Below are 18944 nucleotides of genomic sequence, written 5' to 3'. Positions count from 1 at the left end.
CCAGCCTGCTCCGTCGGAGGCTGTCACGTCCTACTTGGGAGAGGAGGTGCATCGTGGGATGCGCATGCTCCACAGGGCATGCCAGCCAGTGCCAGCTTCTCTGGGATCGGCTGGTTGTCCACCCGTGTTTCTCCACCTCATGCTCTGGACATCTGGGCCGGACCGTTCTTGGTCATGGGACCCGTCTGTGCACTACGGACACTGCACAGCTCCCTGGCCTCACCTGCAGGTGCCCGTCACTCCCGCCCCCAGCCCCACCGAGCAATGACAGTCAGCTGTATCTACAGACGCTGCGGGATGTCCCCAGGGTGCACAGCCACCCGGCCGGGAACCACTGGCTTTTACGCCAACATCTTCCCTGCGGTGAGTTTCGCAGGCCCGGCAGCTTTGGCAGAGGAAGGCCCCAGATGCCCAGGCCAGCTCTGGGGCCCGGGGCCCGAAGAGCCCAGAGAGAACTCCCCGTGCACACGGAAAATGTCCACGATGTGCCGTCAGTGAAAGCAAGAAGAGAAGTCACCGAATGGCATTATGTTTCTGCCCCTTTTTCTTTGTTTTAGAAAGAAATAAAAACGTCTGAGTGCGGAGACTGAGGGTGACTGTGCCCGAGCCGTTGGTGCCAGGCGGGGCCCGGTTAGCCTCCTGCTCCGCACGTGGCATTTCTGAACACTGCGCAGCGGGCGGGCTTTGCTTCTGGAACACGAGGAATGCAATTGGTTTTGTTTTTCACGTTTTCACACACGAGTGATGCATATTCATTCAATAACCAGAATAAGACAGCAGCCGTCAGCAGGGGTGGGGCAGTCCCGTGAGCCAGGCCCTGGCGCTGCCTCCAAACCCCCCTGCGGGCGAGGTGGCACTCTGGCCTCCGCACCTTAGAGGTGAGGAACGGAGGGGCCAGCAGGTACACACTCTGCTGCGTGTGACACCAGAGCCGCCCTTGGGCAGCACCCTCAGCGAGACCGTCCCTCAGCCCTGTTTACATTCGGGAGTGTGTCCCTCCACCTCATGGCTGCATAGACGCTTCCCCTGGGGAGCGTGTCAAGGGGAAGCTCTGCCTGCGTCCGGACAGCAGCGGAGATACGACCAAGTACAAGAGAAAGCAGGATCTCAGCAGACTCAGCAGCGGGGTGGGCTGACGCGAAGCCTCTCCCTGTGGAAGGCAGACCGCCGCAGGCCCCCGCCCGCGCTTCGTGATGAGCGCCGTTTGTTCTCTCTCACTTGGTGCGCGGGGCTGGCCGTCTGGCTCTTCCTGCCAGATCCTGCTCCAGCTCCACACAGCAGCGGCCTGTGGACGCGACTGCGCCGTTGGTCTCTGCGTTCCCAGAGCTGAAGGGCATCCTCCGCACGCTGGCCAGGGAGGGGTCCGAGGCCCCAGGGCCCGTCCCTCCTGCAGCTGCTGCACCTCCCGTCTAGGCACCAGCCGGGGACCACTGGGTTCCTTTCCCTTTCTCTCCCTCTGGTTTCTGTGGAGACGACCGCAGTGGGCGTGTGCACGCCTGCCCTTGCTCCGTGCTGGAGGACGAGGGACGCTCCGGCAGGCCATGCTGATGCCTCTTCCTGTCTTTTCCAGCAAGTGAAACTGGAGGAATATGGCAGGCCAAAGATTGACGGGGAGCTCAAAGTCCGGTCCATAGTCAACCACACCAAGCAAGACAGGTGAGCCGGGCGGGGGTCGGTGGCTGCGGGCCGGCTGGCGCCCGTGGCAGTCTGGCTCTGCATCCCGGGAGCCCCGCTCCTAAGTGGTTCTGGAAACAGAGCCTTCCTGGGGAAGGAGCGGCCTGCCTGGTGGCTTTGTGTCGTTCAGTTTTAATCGCTTCCTCCCTTTGAGAGCGTCAGGGAGCAGCTGCCACGGGGTGGGGCTGCCCTGCCTGTGGCGGGCACTGGGCCGGGGGCGGCCAAGAGCAGGGCCGGCCCTGCGATCTCTCTGCCAAGGCAGACCCAGAGTGGCCGGGCAAGCTCTGTGTGCGACGTCTGCAGGGGGTGCGTGGGCAGGTGACCTGGAGGCTGGGACACACCGGCACGATCCGTGCTTGCTCCATGTGTTCCATGTGCACCCATGTGTGCGAGGGCTGGGGCCACGGCAGTTACAGGTCCTGCCCTCTCAGGGGCCCCACGTCTAGTGGGGGTGGAGCTGTGACCTGGCTGTGACCCTCAGGGTGCTGTGAGGACGGCCTGTGTCCAAGAGACCCCCCTTTGAAGGGCTGCGGACCAGCCGCAGTCGCAGGGGTGGGGGCCGGGAGGGCTTCCTGGGGGAGCGACACAGACTGACGGAAGTTAGCGGGTGGGCCAGGCAGGGCAGGGCTCACCCTCGGGAGCGGGTGGCCTGTGCGGAGGCTCCCAGGCTCGGCCGGTTGTGGGGCGGCAGGTGCTCGCCGGCTGTCCCGCGCCCCTGAGCAGCCTGCACTGGTGAGCTGACGGTCCCTGGTCGCACCGTCCGGCCAGGTACCTGTTCCTGTTTGACAAGGTGGTCATCATCTGCAAACGGAGGGGCTACAGCTACGAGCTAAAGGACATCATCGAGCTGCTCTTCCACAAGATGACGGACGACCCCATGAACAACAAGGACATCAAGAAGGTGGGCCCTGCAGACTCGCAGGCCAGGCTCGGCTGGGGTGGCCTTGGGGACAGGCACTGGGTCCCAGACCAGGCAAAACGAGTTGACATGCCCTGACCGAGGGCAGGGGCAGCAGAAGGCCTCCCCAGGCATCGCCTTGTCACTGTGACTGCTGCTCGTGCCGGCCGCGTGTGCCAGGCCCAGCATTCTCCAGGGGGTGGGCACCATCAGGATCCTGGCTCCCCCATGGAGAGACTGAGGCAGAGGGGAGAGGCCCTGCATGAGGCCTGTAGTGAGAGTGGGCCCTTTGACCTTGACCAGCCTGACTCCAGCCCATGCTGTCCCTTGTAGCCAGGCGCCTTCCTCTCCCCTCTCTACCTCTGCCCTGTTTGGAAGACGGCTGTGGGTGGGCCTGGCTGTGGCCTGTCAAAAGCTCTGATGTGGGGACCTGGGCCCTTAGCTGTGGGGGTGGGGCTCATGTCTGTAGGGGTGGGGCCATGGGTACAGGGGGTGGGGCTGTGGCTGCAGGGGGTGGGATCATAGCTGTAGGGGTGGGGCTCATGGCTATAGGGGCGGGGCCATGGTGTGGGGCCGGGGCTATGGCTACAGGGGGCGGCCCTATAGCTATAGGGGCAGGATCATAGCTGTAGGGGTGGGGCTCATGGCTATAGTGGTGGGGCATGGTGTGGGGGCGGGGCTATGGCTTCAGGGGGCGGGATCATAGCTGAAGGGGTGGGGCTCATGGCTGCAGGGGGTGGGCCCTATAGCTGTAGGGGCATGGCCGTGGCTGCAGGGGTGCGCTCCCTCCCTCTCTTGTTCAGTCTTGCTCAGCTGAGGCTCCTGCAGGGCGCTGAGCAGGTCCTCTGGCCCTGGCTGGGTGTGGGGCCCAGGAGCCCACACGCTGGAACTCCAGGCCCGGCCTTTGGAGTGTGCAGCGCAGGGTGCAGGCCCCGCATGCAGGACCCGGGGAGCTGTAGGGTCCTGATGTCCAAAATAAGTAACGAGGCCCAAGAGGCAGTGGCCTGAGGACGCGGCCTCCTGGGTCCCAGCCTCCAACACCTGCCCCTCCGGGGGAGGAAAGCCCTTTCCTGGGTGCCCCACGTGGCAGGGCCAGTGTCCCGTGGGGCCAGGCCTCTCGCTGACCTCGTCTCCCCTTCCTCCCTTCCTCATGCCTCCCAGGCTCACGGGAAAATGGTAAGCACCGCGCCAGGCCCTGCCGCCCGGCCTGACCTTACCGCCCAACGTGGGGCCATGGCCAGTTTTCTCCCCTCTTCCTCCCCTTGGTTCTTTCTTTTCTTTCTTCAAAACGATGGCTCTAGGTCACTCTCCGCGGTCTCTTAGTTATGGAATGATGTGTATCCATGGTTAAAAATGTGCCCGTTACCGAAAGTGAGAAACGAAGCCCCATGTACCCCCAGTCCCTGGAGGTCAAGGGGCAGAGGTTGCCCAAGAGCCTGTCGGGGTTCCTTGACCTCTCCAGCCCTGTCAGCCTCTTTGCTTTTCTGTGTTCTTTCCGTCCTCTTGCCCCTGCCTTCCCTTCTTCCTCCTCCACCCCTCCTCCCGCCTCCTCCCTCCCACCTCCTCCCTCCCCACCCCCTCCCACCTCCCACCTCCTCCCACCTCCCACCTCCTCCCTCCCCACCTCCTCCCTCCTCCCACCTCCTCCCTCCCTCTTCCCCTCTCCCTCCCTCCCTCTCCCACTCCATCTTTTCTAACCCAGTGGGCTCAGACTTTCCAAACCCTCTCTGGCCGCTGAGAACCTCTCCCCGAGACAGGGCCAGGCCTGCTGTGGCGGGGGAAGCAGGGCAGGGGAGGGCAGCTGCAGACAGGTGACAGGGCGCCTGCCCAGGGCCATCCGCTGCGTTTTTGTTCTGTTGTTTACTTCAGAGGAGTGTCTGTAACATCATGTTTAGGAAATGAAAGTGGTGAGGACTATGGCAGGGCCCTGGGCAAGTTCTGGAGCACACGCTCCCTGGGGACCTGCACCCGCTTGCACACGCATGTATGTTTGCATACAGCGGAGCATCCTTGCACACAGACATTGGAAGGAGTACAGATAACCCCATGTATGTGCATGTGCCCGTGTGACAGCATGTGGACACACAGGCACATGCATGGCACACGTAGAACACCTGCACACACAGGATCCAACACAAGTGTGTGCAGGCACGAGAGTGGTGTGTACACTCAGCCACAGTCGTGGGTACACTGCAGAGTCAGCATGCAGGCACAAGTACATACACACATACATGCACACAGCATGCCTGTACCAGTGCATATACTCACACATGGGAGAGGCTGTGAGCACACAGGCACATGTGTGCATGCACGTGAGAGTGTGTTTACACAGGCAAGGCACCCGTGCATGTGTGCATATGCACACACACACATGTGTGCATACACAGCACAGGGAAGCATGCACGTGTGCACATGCCAGTGTGCCCAAAGCCATCCCAGTTGCCAGTGTGTCCCTGTCCCCCCTACAGTGGTCCTATGGCTTCTACCTGATTCACCTTCAAGGAAAGCAAGGCTTCCAGTTTTTCTGCAAGACGGAGGACATGAAGAGGAAGTGGATGGAGCAGTTCGAGATGGCCATGTGAGTGCCGGGACGCAGCCCCCTGCCCCACCCAGATGTGCGGTGTGGGGGGTTGGAAGCCCAACTGGATTTGGTCTGTTGACCCTCTTGGAGCAGGGTGGCGGGAGGCGGAGTTGGAACACCAGAGGCAGAGAGGGGCTCCAGCCCACCTGCCGGCATCCGAGCTGCCTTATAGTCTACCTGGAGCCACAGGGCCCCCATCTGCCACAGCCTGTCCCAGGTGTGCCCCGTGCCTGGCTGGAATGGGTTTGGCTGTCCTGGAGGCTGAGCCCCACACACCTGACCAGCAGAGCAGTGACCGGCCAGGGGTGCCCATGATACCAGAGGACTCCTGTGACCCTGATCTTTAGGGCCTTGCAGGCTGGTGGCGTGTCATCTGTATTTTTCTATTCTTTCTTTTTTTTTTTTTTGAGACAGAGTCTGGCTCTGTTGCTCGGGCTAGAGTGCCGTGGTGTCAGCCTAGCTCACAGCAACCTCAAACTCCTGGACTCAAGCAATCCTCCTGCCTCAGCCTCCCGAGTAGCTGGGACTACAGGCATGTGCCACCACGCCCGGCTAATTTCTTGTTTCTGTTTTTAGTTGCCCAGCTAATTTTTTTTGTTTTTAGTAGAGATGCGGTCTTGCTCTTGCTCAGGCTGGTCTCGAACTCCTGACCTTGAGCGATCCTCCCACCTCAGCCTCCCAAAGTGCTAGGATGACAGGCGTGAGCCACCGCGCCCCGCCTCGTCACCTGTTTTTGAAAGCCACAGAACTGGTTTTCCGTGAAATTTGGGCCACACTCCATTCCCATGTGAGACAGAGAAAGGAGCCGGTGGGCTCCCTGGGCACATCAGGCCCGGAGGCCAGAGCAGCCGGCACGGTCGCCTGCACCTGGGTGCTGCAGGCAGGTGGGCCGGAGGTTGCTGGGGGGTGCGCTCCTCGCCTGGCGCTTCCTCCTGGCGGAAGGGGGTGTGGGGAGGGCCCTGCCGAGGCAACGTGGGGACGGTCAAACGGGATTCTCTGGACGCAGCTGGGGTGGGGCCTGGCACCCGGCTTGGTGGCGGACAGCTAGTCTGTTACCAGGCTGTGTGGGCAGCACCGGGCCCCTTGGTTTCTTGCTCCCCAACATTCTATTGTGGAAGTTGAGAGAATGTCGTGGTGAACACCCACCGCCTCGCCGCAGGCCCGTCTGCGTCTAGCGCTGTTGCTGGTCTGTGTCGCCGTGTGGCCTCGCGGCCTCGGCTGTCTGACAGCGCGTCCGTGTCAGAGACAGCCGCAGACGTCGGGGTTGCCCCCCGTACCCAGGGGACTCATCAGGAGCTAGAGCCCAGTATCTGTTTAGCATTTGAACTTCTGAGCTTACGTACAATGAAGTGTGCAACCCTTAGGTATACAATTGCTGAGTTCCGACAAACGCCCGCACCTGCCCACACCCAGCCCTATCAAGACGTTAGACCGTTGCCCTCACCAGAAGGTTCCCTCGTGCCCACACGGCTTAATGTTAAGGCTTCCACCCTGGCCCTCCTGCCTGTGTGGGGAGTCCGGGCCCCAAGTCTGCCGGGTGTCGGGGACAGAGCCAGGCTTGGCGTCCAGGTCCCGACTGCACAGCCGGGTTCCGAGTCTGGCTGGTTCCTGGGGTGGTGACCGCGTCCGTGGGGCTCAGGAATCTGGCAAACGCAGCTCCTGCTGTCTTTGCCCGGCCAGGTCAAACATCAAGCCAGACAAGGCCAACGCCAACCACCACAGCTTCCAGATGTACACGTTCGACAAGACCACCAACTGCAAAGCCTGCAAAATGTTCCTCAGGTGAGGGACCCCGCTGGAGCTCAGCGCCACATCCGTCCCAGGTCCTCATCCCTCTGGCCCCACTCTGGGCCCCATGTGAGGCCCCAAGGGGCTGGGGGGTGTCCCTGAAGCATCGGGCCCAGCAGGGCGCTTGGGGTTTCAGATCTAGCCAGGAGGTGATTGTCCCTGAGTGCCCAGGGACGCCGTGTGTGGTGGGGGAAAGCCCTGCAGGGCAGACAGCTAGGTGGGTCTAGGGGTGGGGACAGGGGCCCCGACCTTGGCTGAAGAGTAGGATGCAGCCTCACCTTACCCCCCGTCCCCCACCCTGTGCAGGGGCACCTTCTACCAGGGTTACCTGTGCACCAAGTGTGGCGTCGGGGCGCACAAGGAGTGCCTGGAGGTGATGCCTCCCTGCAAGATCAGTGAGTACCTGCCCTGTGTCCCTGGCCTGCCCGCTCACAGGCGACCCTGCCGCACAGCCTGCCTCTCTGTCCCCATGTCCACAGAGCTGCAGCCTCTGTGCCCCCGTGTCCACTGGATGCATGTGTCGGCACAGAGTAGCCTGCACCAGTGCGTGTTAGGTGACGTTAGGTCACGTCTGCCACATGTGCTGGCCGTTGTAGCTCTCGCTTTGTCTGGCGGGGGGTGGCAGCCCCGCTGGCAGGTGGCTGGGCGGAAAGAGTCTTTGGGGAGTTTGCCTTCAGTCCGACCAGCAGAGGGGCCCCGACTCCTTGGGCGTGTGGGTGCCTGTGTGTCTCAGGCGAGGACAGGGATAGGTGGCCTGCGCACCACACCTGCCCGCACCTGCCCCGGCAGGCATCACTGGTCAGTTGTGGACATCTGCCCCGTGAGCCCCACGTGCCACCTGGGGAGGGAGGCAGCTGCTGCCCCCCAAACAGCTGGCCTGGGCAGGGGCAACTGTTTGCCATCTCGGGGCTGCCACCCCCTCTGAGCTCTCCTGGGGGCCCCTAAATCCAGGGCTCAGAATGTACCCTCAGAAGTCGTTGAGACTCACAGCCATGAGCTCAGGTCTGCATGTCCGTAATCCGCGTCCCGAAGTAACCGCGGCTCCCATCGGTGTGTGACAGCTGCCACGGGGCCCGGTGTCACGGCTCCCCCTCACACCCACCTCACTTCCTTTCCAGGTTCTCCAGCAGACCTGGTAAGTCCCCCAAACTGTCCCTCCCTCCGTCCCACCCCTTTCCCCTATGGTCACACATGTGCCCGGAGCCAGAAAGATCGGTCCTTCATCTGTCACCACCCACGTGCTGGTTTGGATGCGCCACTCAGGTCCCAGGAGGCCTGTTTTCCTTCGTGGACGTCCTGGGCCCTGGTGGCATCTTCCTATCTCAGCTGCCCCCCAATCCTGCTTGCGGCTGTGGGTGCAGCTCTGGGCATGTGCCAGCCCCCCGCCCCGAAGCCCCTGTGTGGCTCTGAGCCCTCAGTTTGGCTGATGTGGGGATGAGGTCACTGAATTTGCTTATGGGGACTTTGTGTCTCCCCGAGCTGCAGGGTCCAACTGAACCAGCATTTAAGGGGCACATGCCAGGCCCCGTGTGGGGCACAGAGATGCCTCTGGAGGAGGGAGACCCAGACAGAGCCGCAAGCCCCAGGCTCGGGGGTGGTCAGGGCAGGCTTCCTGGAGGAGAGGGAGGCCGTGCATCCTGGGAGGGGAGCTGAGCAGAGGTGGAGGCTGTGCCTGAGGATACTGGGTGGGGGGGCGTGTTGCACAGGAAGCAGAGCCCCCCCCAGCTCCCTGCCTCCACCTCTAGCTGGGGGTGTGTGGGGTCAGGGAAGGCCAGAGGTTGGGGAGCAGCCGTCCCTCATCACCGTGCTCTGTCCTTGTCCTCACAGGATGCCTCTGGAGCGGGACCAGGTGAGTGTGCTGGACTTGGCCCCCTGCTGTGTCCACGTCAGCGGTCCCCTGGGAGCCGGGCCTAGGTTTGGCCCGGTGCTGCCGGCTCTGCTCTGCCGTCCGTCCTCCGCTCCTGGCTCCCAGAACCTGTCCTGCCTCGAGGCCCCTCCCTCCTGCCTCTCCCGCCCCCGTGGCCACCTCCCTGAGAGTGTGTGGGACAGCTGTGCAGGCCTGTGGGGACAGGGCCCCGCCTGCAGGCGGTCAAGGTCCTTCACCCCAGGGAGAGGCACCTGGCTGTGGCCCAAAGCCCCCGAGCAGAGCAGGTGTCGGCCGTCACTCGGCCGTTCCTCCCCTTGCTTTGGGCTGCGCAGTGGGACCACGGCTGCTCAGTTCTGAGAATGGAAAGCGCCCTGGTCTGGGAAAGCTTCAGTGCAGCCTGGGCAGGCTGGATAAAACCCAGCCCTCGCCAGGAGAAAACAAAACCCACTGCTGGCGGGAGTCGGGCTTGGGGTGGCTCGGTTCTTTGAGAGCCTCCGGGCAGGGTGGGGCTGGAGCCAGGGCCCACCCGAAAGCGGCTGCAGATTCTCTGGGGGCTCGGCCAGGACCCCCGCTGCAGACCTGAGTGACCTTTGACCAGCCATGTGGTATTTGGCAAGTCACTGGCCACCCAGCCCCGTCAGCCCATCTCTGACACTTGGGGGTCCCCCGTCCCCTGCTCCGCGGGTCCCAGGCTGGACAGGTGTTTGGAAGATGGCACACAAGGTGCCCTCCGGAAATAAGCCGCTGTGACCACAGTGACACCCTGAATGTGTTTATCGCATAAATTTACTTATGACATTTGTCAAAAAGACACGGGCACCTCAGGGGAGGAATTTAGGGAGGGATGATTCGGGCTTGGCTGTAGGGGGCGGCGGGGTTGGGGGGTGTCTCTCGCTAAAGAGCTCTCCCAGACGGAGACCGAGTTTGGTGATGGGTGGGCTGCCGGCTGGACAAAGTCACTGAGTGAGCTCCCCCCACCCCTCCCTGTCCCCGCAGGTCCCAAGATGGTGGCCGTGCAGAATTACCATGGCAACCCGGCTCCTCCCGGGAAGCCTGTGCTGACCTTCCAGACGGGGGACGTGATTGAGCTGCTGAGAGGAGACCCCGAGTCCCAGTGGTGGGAGGTGGGTCCTGCGCCCTGGCCCGGGAGGGTGGGGTCTGCTTTCCCCGTCCCCGGGCAGAGGCAGGTGGGGGTAAAGAGGAGGAGGGGCTCAGCGAGGCCTTTGCTGCCTGCACCCTGCACCGTGGCGTGGGTGGGGCTCGCCTAGCCTGGCCGTCCTTGGGGACCCTGCTCTTGCGTGGCAGGCAGTGTGGTGTGAGGCACCTCTTGCCGGCACCAGGCCCTTCCCCATCACCTTGTCCTCTGGCCCCGGCTGTGTCCCCTGGGTCCTCCCCAGGCTCTGCTCCGGCTGTGTCACGCCCACCCTCCCCCCTCAGTTCAGACAGCCTGTGCACTGCCACTGCCTCCCCCAGGGGCCACATCTGGGGAGGGAGACAGATGTGGGCGCAGATGACATCGACCTGGTGCAGTTTGCAGGTCCGAGCAGGAGTTCAGTGCTCTGTTCACGAGGCCCACAGACGCGGAGCCCTTTGCGATGGTGGACCTGCCCCTCACGTCCGCCACTCCTGGGCACCTCCGCCCAGCCCTGGGCCCCGCTGGCCAGCACGGTGCCCTGGGGGCTCGGGGGCACCTGGCCAGCCGGGCTCCCTCCGGGGGGCTGACGTTGGAGCTGAATGTTGCTCAGTATCCGTGTTAGGATGCGCTGCCGTGGTGCTTCTACCACGGTCATTATCGGTACATGTTCAGTCATGAGTGTGTTGCACCACATGCGCGCGTGCGCAAACACACACACACACACACACACACGCACGCACACACATGCCACTGGAGATTCGACAGGTGCAGGCGGGGCTGTGCCGTGCAAAGTCTCCGCCTGCCCCGCCCCTCCAGGTAAGAGCAGCGCCGCCTGGTGCTGTGCTGATGGGCCAGGCCAAAGTGTTCTCATCTATGGAGGGGGACACCCCGTCACCTCCCTGCCCAGAGCAGTGACCAGGTCAGCTGAGGCAACAGCAGGGTCGAGATGCGTCAGCCGTAACTGCCGTGTCGGCAACGGGGTTGGTGAAAGCACCTCAGATGGCCCCACTCCTCCGTCCAGCCCCGGCCGCTTTCCTGACGTCACCTCCTCTTCCAGGGCCGGCTCGTGCAAACCAGGAAGTCTGGGTACTTCCCCAGCTCATCTGTGAAGCCCTGCCCTGTGGATGGACGGGTGAGTCCTTTCCCACGGAAGCTTCCGGAACGATGCTGGCCTGGGCGCGGTCTCCTCACTTGGGTGGCCTGGCTCGTTCAGGACGTCCGTGCCGGGTTTAGGCTGCTGTGAGCTGCCTCTCGGAGCTGGAGCTCAGGGCGGGGACCGAGGGCCGGACGCACCCCCTGTTTAAAGGGCTCAGCCTCCCGGGGGTCTGTTCCTTTGTGGTTTAAACGCTAAGGTGGGCGTCTGCCGAGCTGCAGTGGCCGCCTTTCCCCACACTCGGGGACGCTCTGAGCCTCCTCGGACTGTGGCACGGCCCTAGCGGGGGGAGAGCTCCCCCAGCGTCAGGATTCCAGGCTGGACTTGACGATGTTTAGGCAAAAGGCCACTGTGTGGCGTTCCTTTCATCGGAGGAGTGTGAGGAAGTCCTGGCTCTGTCACAGGGGCGGCAAGCGGTCAGCCTTGAGCAAACTGCGTCACACCCCCACCTGCCACACACCCCAGACAATTTGGCTTAAGAGAAGGTGCAGGTGACAGGTGCCCAGCACCACCCCGAGCCCCAGCTCCCCACTGGGCCTGCCCGGCCCGTGCACCCCACGCTGCTGTGCTGGGGGCAGGGGGGTGTTACGCACTCAGGCGCTTCGGACGACCAAGGGAACCAGACAGCAGGGGAGGACTAGTGCCACCAGCTGTCCCTGGGGCACGTCCCTCAGTGTCCCCACCTGCACATGGATGGGGTAGGGGGGATGGGTGGTCTCTGAGGCGCCGCCCGGGCGGTGGCCCAGGAGGCCAGGGTGGGGGCTCTGGCCAGGGAGCCACCAGCTCCCAGGAGCGGCAGCGCCTGCCCGACTGCGTGTGGGGCCCCACCCTGCGCTCTGTCAGGGCCCGGGGGCCGCGGGAGCAGCCGTGGGTGTGCCCCATCCACTGCTGGGCGTTTCCGGCAGCCTCTGCCCTCCCCCTCCCAGGGATTCAGTGCACGGCTGGGTGGTGGCCACTCAGCGTCGCTCAGTCAAACCTGAGCGTCTCTCGGGTGAGGGAGGCCGGGCCGCTGCCCCTGGGGCCCCCACGGTCCAGGGCGCGGGGGCTGAGTGCACAGAGGGTCCCCACCCATTGCAGCCAGGGCCTGGCTTTGCGGTCAGCCCCGGGAGAGGCTAACACCTGTGTGCTCTGCCACAGCCGCCCATCAACCGGCCACCGTCCCGGGAGATCGACTACACTGTGTACCCCTGGTAAGTGGATCACGGGGCTCAGACATGGGTGTCTGGTGGCTCCTTTTTGGGGGTGTGGCCAGCCTCATCCCTGAGCACAGAACCCAGCGGCTCCCAAACCCCCTCTCCCTCCTGGTCTGTCACGGCCAGGAGCGTCTCCTAGGCAGCTGCTAACCCGTCTCTGACACAGCTCAGCATGTTTGAGTATTTGGAGGATGAGACACCTTTTCAAAGTGGTCTTAACTGAGCTTCATTATTTAAAAGATACAAAAGCAGTATGTTTAAGGGCAAGTTTGTAATCACTTACTAACTTAATACAGTTGCCTGGTGAGGACGATGAGGCTCTGGGATTAGCCACAGGTGCCACTGGCCACCTGCATTCACTCTGTCCCCGCTGTCACGGGGCAGCTTGAAGGACTAGACCCAGCAGATGCACGGCCCCCCAGCTCCCTGCATGGCTCAGCGCATGGCAGCCACATGTGGCACACAGCTTCTGGGCATGGCAGCCTCTACCCCAGGAATACTGTCCTCAAGATTGGTGGTTTGGGGTTCATTCCTGAAGCCACCCAGGGTCCGCTGTGCCCAGCGTGATGTCCACGGCTGCCCCGTCCGTCTCTCTGAGATGCCCACGGGTCTGGCTGGCACCTCTCCCACCTGCGTGGTCCTGTAGGGGGTGACCCTGCAACCTGGGGCTTCACTAGGAGGAGCAGCAGACAACTTCGGTTTTTAAACGTGGCCCCTGCCCTGGTGCTCAGTATTCCGGAAGTCCCAGTTCACCCTGGCAAGTAGGCACGCATAGTAGCAGGTCTTGGGGGAGCTTGCGCCATCTTGGTGGGCTTCACTGCGGCAGAGCTGGCCCAGAGCTTTGCTTCAAAGCCTGTTGGAGATTCGGTTGACGTAGGTATCCATGGTCTCCAGCCTCTTACCCAAAATACCCACGTGGCTGCCACGTCATTGCTGCTTTTTAAATAGTGGAAAATACATATTTTAGAAAAGAAACATGATCTGGACGTGTGTTTCGCAGAGCTGCTCTCTCGGGCCTGGGTCTGTCGAGCAGAAAGCAGCCCCTCTCTTATCCCGCCGGAGAGATCTCTGTGGGCCCCTGGGTGCCGTGCTCGGTGCCAGGCACCCCCCACCCCGCGCCCCTCAAGCTGTGAAGATGAGTGCGGGGTGGTGCAGGGTCGTGTCACGGCTCGTTCCCGCTGCTGCAGGTTCGCGGGCAGCATGGAGCGGCAGCAGTCAGACAACCTGCTCAAGGCCCACGCCAGCGGCACCTACCTGATCCGCGAGCGGCCCGCCGAGGCCGAGCGCTTCGCCATCAGCATCAAGTAGGTGGTGGCCCTGGGCTGGAGGGGACCCTCGCCTGACGCGCTTCTGGACCGTGGAGCCCCTGTCCCCTCTGCGTCCTGAGCTTGTTGGGTCGGGTGACCCCGTCATCTGCGGCCCGAGCCAGGACGCCTGTGAGACGGAAGCGGCGCTGGGAGCCAGTGCCGGGCGCCGGGGTCTCCGCTCCGCTGGACGGCGCCCGCGGCCTGGCTGGCACCAGCGAACCACGTCCGCTTCACACGGCCAAAGCCGCCCCCTGGGTCACAGGCGCCAGACGTGCTCGGGCGCAGGTGCGGGTGGGCTACCGTGCGAGGTGGGCCCTGGGGAGGACGGGGCCGACCCGCTGCTTCCTTGGCACCTGGGCCCGAGGAGAGCGTCTCCTGTGGCGGCTGCTGCCTCATGGCTTCGGCACACGGCCTCCCGTCTGGACATGCCCCTGCCCCGTGACCGCTCTCTGGGAGCTGTCTGCTGCAGGCTGCAGTCAGCATCCTCAAGGGACAGACCTGGACTGGTCGTTTGTCACCCTCAGCAAAGGGCACCCGTGGACAAGTGTTAGGCCAACACATAGCGGGGTCTGGTCTGTCATGACCTCGGCGGGATTGAGAGCCCCAAGCAGGGTGGTCTGCGTCCAGGAAAGGGGCTCCTTGGCCTGCCGGGCAGGTCTGGGCCCCAGGTGGCGGCAGCAGACAGCCTGGGTGCTCTGCGGGAGAAGGCAGCACGAGCACAGAAGGGGTTTTCTGCAGGACGCAGGAGCAACTGGTGGCCCTCAGGGCAGGCTGGGCCGGACTCAGCAGGGCCCCCCAGTCCTGAACACACAGCCCCCGCCCGTCTCTCATCATCTTAGCTTTCTTTTTCCTCTTCCTCTGGGCACCAGCTTCCTCTACGTCTGCACTCAGGAGGGCCAAAATTGTGGCTGTCCCCAGCAGTTTGGGACACACGGTCTGGCCTGAGCACATACAGAGGTCACCGGCACACGCATTCCAAATGCCTGGGAGGAGGGCAGAGGGCCCTGCCCCGGCATCCAGGGCCAGGGTACAAACGGCTACCGAAGGACCCCCGGCCTGAGGGTGGGGGCAGCAGGGATCGGGATGTCTGAGCTGAGGACGAGGCCCTGAGTCTTCACCAGCCCCAACCCCTGACAGGCAAAGGCGGCCATGCCCCTCCCCTGCCCGGGAGTTGACATGCTGGGGCCTGAGACAGCTGTGCCGGCCGCAGGGTACAGAGAGTGTCAGGCTGCATCGCCAACCGCCGGGCGGTTAGGAAGGATGCAGTGAGGGTGGCGGGACACGGGAGGGCGGTGCCTCCGTGAAGGCGCCAGTTATTCCCAAGCAGCGCGGGATTGCCACTGACGGGGAAGGGTATTGATTTGGTTAGAAGATCAACGTAAACCTAACATTCCTCAATAGGGACGTTCCTAGGCTATTCCTTGATGGCCTAGGAATTGGAAGAGCAGGACAGTCTCTGTCACTACTGTAGCAGAGAGATGTCACTATTGCTGTGGCGTCACACAGTGTCGCTGTCACTATACGAGCCATTGTGTTGCTGTTGTTGTTATTGTCACTGCCACCACATGTGCGCACGGTTTGTCAGGGGCCCGTGTGACATGCAGGTTCCACCTAAAGACGTTGTTGGGAATGTATCCCCACCCAGGGACCAACCACACTTGGTAGTAAGTGACTGTTACTGGGTTATGTGTTTACTATAATATGCTTTTTATTATTCCAAAATACTCGTTTCACTTACTATAAAAAAAGGTAACTGTGAAAGCCTCAGGCAGGTCCTCCAGGAGGTCGTGTTGTCCCAGGAGATGCAGCTCACGTGTGTCACTGCCCCTCACAACCTTCCAGTGGGACAGACGTGGAGGCGTAGACAGTGACACCGATGGCCCTGACCCCGTGTGGCCTAGGCTAGTGTGTGTTTATGTCTTCGTTTATAACAAAAAAAGTTTAAACAGTGAAAAAAAAATTAAAAACAAAGGTTGGAGAATAAGGATATAAAGAAAAAACGCGCACGGCTGTTCGATGTGTCTGTCGCAAGCTAAGTTATTACAGAAGAGTCGCATAGCTAGAACAATTAAAAAGCTTAGGAATTAGCTACAGTAAGCTAATTTATTGTTGAAGAAATAAATTTTTTTTATAAATTTAGCATACTCCACGCGTGCTGCATGTACAAAGTCCACGGTAGCGTCGTGGCCTCCCGCTCCCTCCCCACCACTGCCCGGCTCACCCACCCACTCGTGGCGTGTGTCCCACGCAGGCGCCCCACCGCCATGGCACATGTCCCACGCGGGCGCTCCGCCGTCGTGGCGCGCGTGTCCCACGCGGGCGCTCCGTCGTCGTGGCGCGTGTCCCACGCAGGCGCTCCACTGTTTGTCTTTCATACCATGTTTCCTTGCGTGTTTAGATGTGTCCAGACACACAGATACTGTTGTGTCGCCGTTGCCTGCAGCATTCAGTGCAGTGACAAGCTGTGCATGTTTGTGGCCCAGGAGCAACAGGCTAGACCACGTGGCGCAGGCTATACCCTCTAGTTTGTCTACGCACACTCAGTACTTGGTGCTCAGCACTGCGCAGTGACGAAATGGCCTGTCGATGCCTTTCCCAGGACGTGTCCCTGTTGTTAAGCATGGGACATGTTGTTAAGCACGTATATATACACACATGGCTGTACATGTACAGAAAGAGGGAGGGTGAGAGCGCTTTGGTTTGCCGGTGGCTGGTTAAGGATTTCTGCATTGGTAGTCATAGGGATGTCGCTCTGTAGTTTCCTTTTCTTGTGATGTCTTTGGCTTTGGTGTCAGCTGGTGGGGGGGGGCAGGTAGGAGTGTTGTTTGGGGGAGGGGTCTCGAAGCTCTCCAGTAAGGTCATGTTCCAATTCAGGCCTGAGGGTGTGGGGATCATGAGGAGGCAGGAGGCAAGTGTCCGGGCAGAGGAGTTGGCCGGTGTCGGGGCTTGGGTGCTGTGCATTGTCTGTGTGAGAGGCAGCCCGGAGGCCGCTGGATGGAGTGACATGCCGGGAGTATATTGGGGGGTGATGTGGGGGCTGGGCCCATGGCCCCCCAGGGAGGCGGAGGCGGCTCCCAGTACAGAAACACAATGAGCAGAAGCCTCGGCGTTGAGGGTGGGTGGCCGAGCCTCGGGGTCTTGGGGCTTGCAGCCCACCTAGGAGTTTGTCTGCAGTGGGCGAGGAGGGAGGCGGTGGCCCCGTGGCGTGGGGCAGGAGAGGACCGAAAGGGAGCGGCCAATGGGTGGGGCAGGAGTCAGGGCAGACACGGAATACGCCTGGACACCGGGGGGCTGGGACCACGTGGCCCTCTCACCGTGACCACTGGGCCATGCCTCTGCCCAGGTTCAACGATGAGGTGAAGCACATCAAGGTCGTGGAGAAGGACAACTGGATCCACATCACAGAAGCCAAGAAATTCGACAGCCTCTTGGTGCGTGACTCCCCACCTGCTCTCCCAGCGGCTTTTCCTGAGGGGGGACGGTTCTTCCCAGAGCGGGTGGTTTGTCAGGCTCCAGGGATGGGAGGGCCGGTCTGAGCCGTGAGTCGAGACTTCTGACCCCTCAAGCCTGTGCCCATTGTGGACCCTGGCGGGCAGTGCGGAGGGCCCGGCCAGGGCCTGGCATGTCGCCAAGGTCACACCCATGTGGCTTCACACAGCCCCTTCCCAACCCATCCCCAACCTCCGCACTGCCCCGCCCAGTCAGTGCAGCTAAAGCCATGGAACTTCTTAAAGTGATTTTAAAATTATACCTACTATTAACGACACAAGTTGTACTGAGAGCATCTGATGAGTGTCCGCTGCTCAGGGTCCCCACTCTGGCCACAGAAAAGCACAAGACCACACAGAAATTGTCTGTAGTCCCACCCCCACCCTGCCACTAGAAAGCAAAAACCACCTTTCACACTTGAGGTGACAGTGTGTATGACCTCTCCACCCTGGACTCAGGTGCAGCTCATGTACCCCTCAGGCCCGGCCCACACACCCCTCCTCACCTATAGCTCATGTACCCCTCAGGCCCAGCCCACACACCCCTCCCCAGGCGCAGCTCATGTACCCCTCAGGCCCAGCCCACACACCCCTGCTCAGGCGCAGCTCATGTACCCCTCAGGCCCAGCCCACACACCCCTCCTCACCTATAGCTCATGTACCCCTCAGGCCCAGCCCACACACCCCTGCTCAGGCGCAGCTCATGTACCCCTCAGGCCCAGCCCACACACCCCTCCCCAGGCGCAGCTCATGTACCCCTCAGGCCCAGCCCACACACCCCTGCTCACCTGCAGCTCATGTACCCCTCAGGCCCAGCCCACACACCCCTCCTCACCTATAGCTCATGTACCCCTCAGGCCCAGCCCACACACCCCTCCTCACCTATAGCTCATGTACCCCTCAGGCCCAGCCCACACACCCCTCCCCAGGCGCAGCTCATGTACCCCTCAGGCCCAGCCCACACACCCCTGCTCACCTGCAGCTCATGTACCCCTCAGGCCCAGCCCACACACCCCTCCTCACCTATAGCTCATGTACCCCTCAGGCCCAGCCCACACACCCCTCCTCACCTGCAGCTCATGTACCCCTCAGGCCCAGCCCACACACCCCTGCTCAGGCGCAGCTCATATACCCCTCAGGCCCAGCCCACACACCCCTGCTCACCTGCAGCTCATGTACCCCTCAGGCCCAGCCCACACACCCCTTCTCACCTACAGCTCATGTACCCCTCAGGCCCAGCCCACACACCCCTCCTCAGGCGCAGCTCATATACCCCTCAGGCCCAGCCCACACACCCCTGCTCAGGCGCAGCTCATATACCCCTCAGGCCCAGCCCACACACCCCTGCTCACCTGCAGCTCATGTACCCCTCAGGCCCAGCCCACACACCCCTGCTCAGGCGCAGCTCATATACCCCTCAGGCCCAGCCCACACACCCTTCCTCACGTGCAGCTCATGTACCCCTCAGGCCCGGCCCACACACCCCTGCTCAGGCGCAGCTCATATACCCCTCAGGCCCAGCCCACACACCCCTGCTCAGGCGCAGCCTACACCTTCTGAGAGGCAGAGCAGTGGGCACATGCACCTGACATTTAGCAGCTCCTCACAGTAGCAGGCAGTGGCCTTTGAGGAACCCTGTTTCCCTGGCCGATGGCCACGCCGCGCTCTGGTGTTTCTAGCAGCGGGGCTGTAGCACTAGACACAGGGTGTTTCCAGTTTTCTCTGTCCTAACGGCCGTTTCTATCGGCATCGGTGCTAGTCAGTCTTGGTATTATTTGGCTATTATTTTCTTTAGAAATATTTGGGATAGTCGTTGCTCGGTCGAAGGTCTTCACGATCCTGCCACCCTCTGTGGGCTGG

At 62.1% G+C, this 18944-nt stretch overlaps 1 protein-coding gene across 1 annotated transcript in view; it reads left to right on the top strand.

Annotated features, from left to right (window-relative positions):
• Window positions 1-18944, top strand: part of VAV2 (vav guanine nucleotide exchange factor 2) — a 147030-nt gene that overhangs the window by 121974 nt on the left and 6112 nt on the right. Inside the window, exons 13-24 of the mRNA XM_045562303.1 lie at window positions 1571-1656; window positions 2443-2575; window positions 5041-5150; window positions 6834-6935; window positions 7248-7336; window positions 8060-8076; window positions 8769-8790; window positions 9805-9932; window positions 11001-11075; window positions 12234-12286; window positions 13477-13593; window positions 16940-17027. Coding sequence (XP_045418259.1) covers window positions 1571-1656; window positions 2443-2575; window positions 5041-5150; window positions 6834-6935; window positions 7248-7336; window positions 8060-8076; window positions 8769-8790; window positions 9805-9932; window positions 11001-11075; window positions 12234-12286; window positions 13477-13593; window positions 16940-17027 — 1020 coding nt within the window. The remainder of the gene's footprint in view (window positions 1-1570; window positions 1657-2442; window positions 2576-5040; window positions 5151-6833; window positions 6936-7247; window positions 7337-8059; window positions 8077-8768; window positions 8791-9804; window positions 9933-11000; window positions 11076-12233; window positions 12287-13476; window positions 13594-16939; window positions 17028-18944) is intronic.

Source organism: Lemur catta, chromosome 10, assembly GCF_020740605.2.
Source record: "Lemur catta isolate mLemCat1 chromosome 10, mLemCat1.pri, whole genome shotgun sequence".
Taxonomy (NCBI): Eukaryota; Metazoa; Chordata; class Mammalia; order Primates; family Lemuridae; genus Lemur; species Lemur catta.
This window is presented reverse-complemented; position numbering and strand designations above follow the sequence as displayed.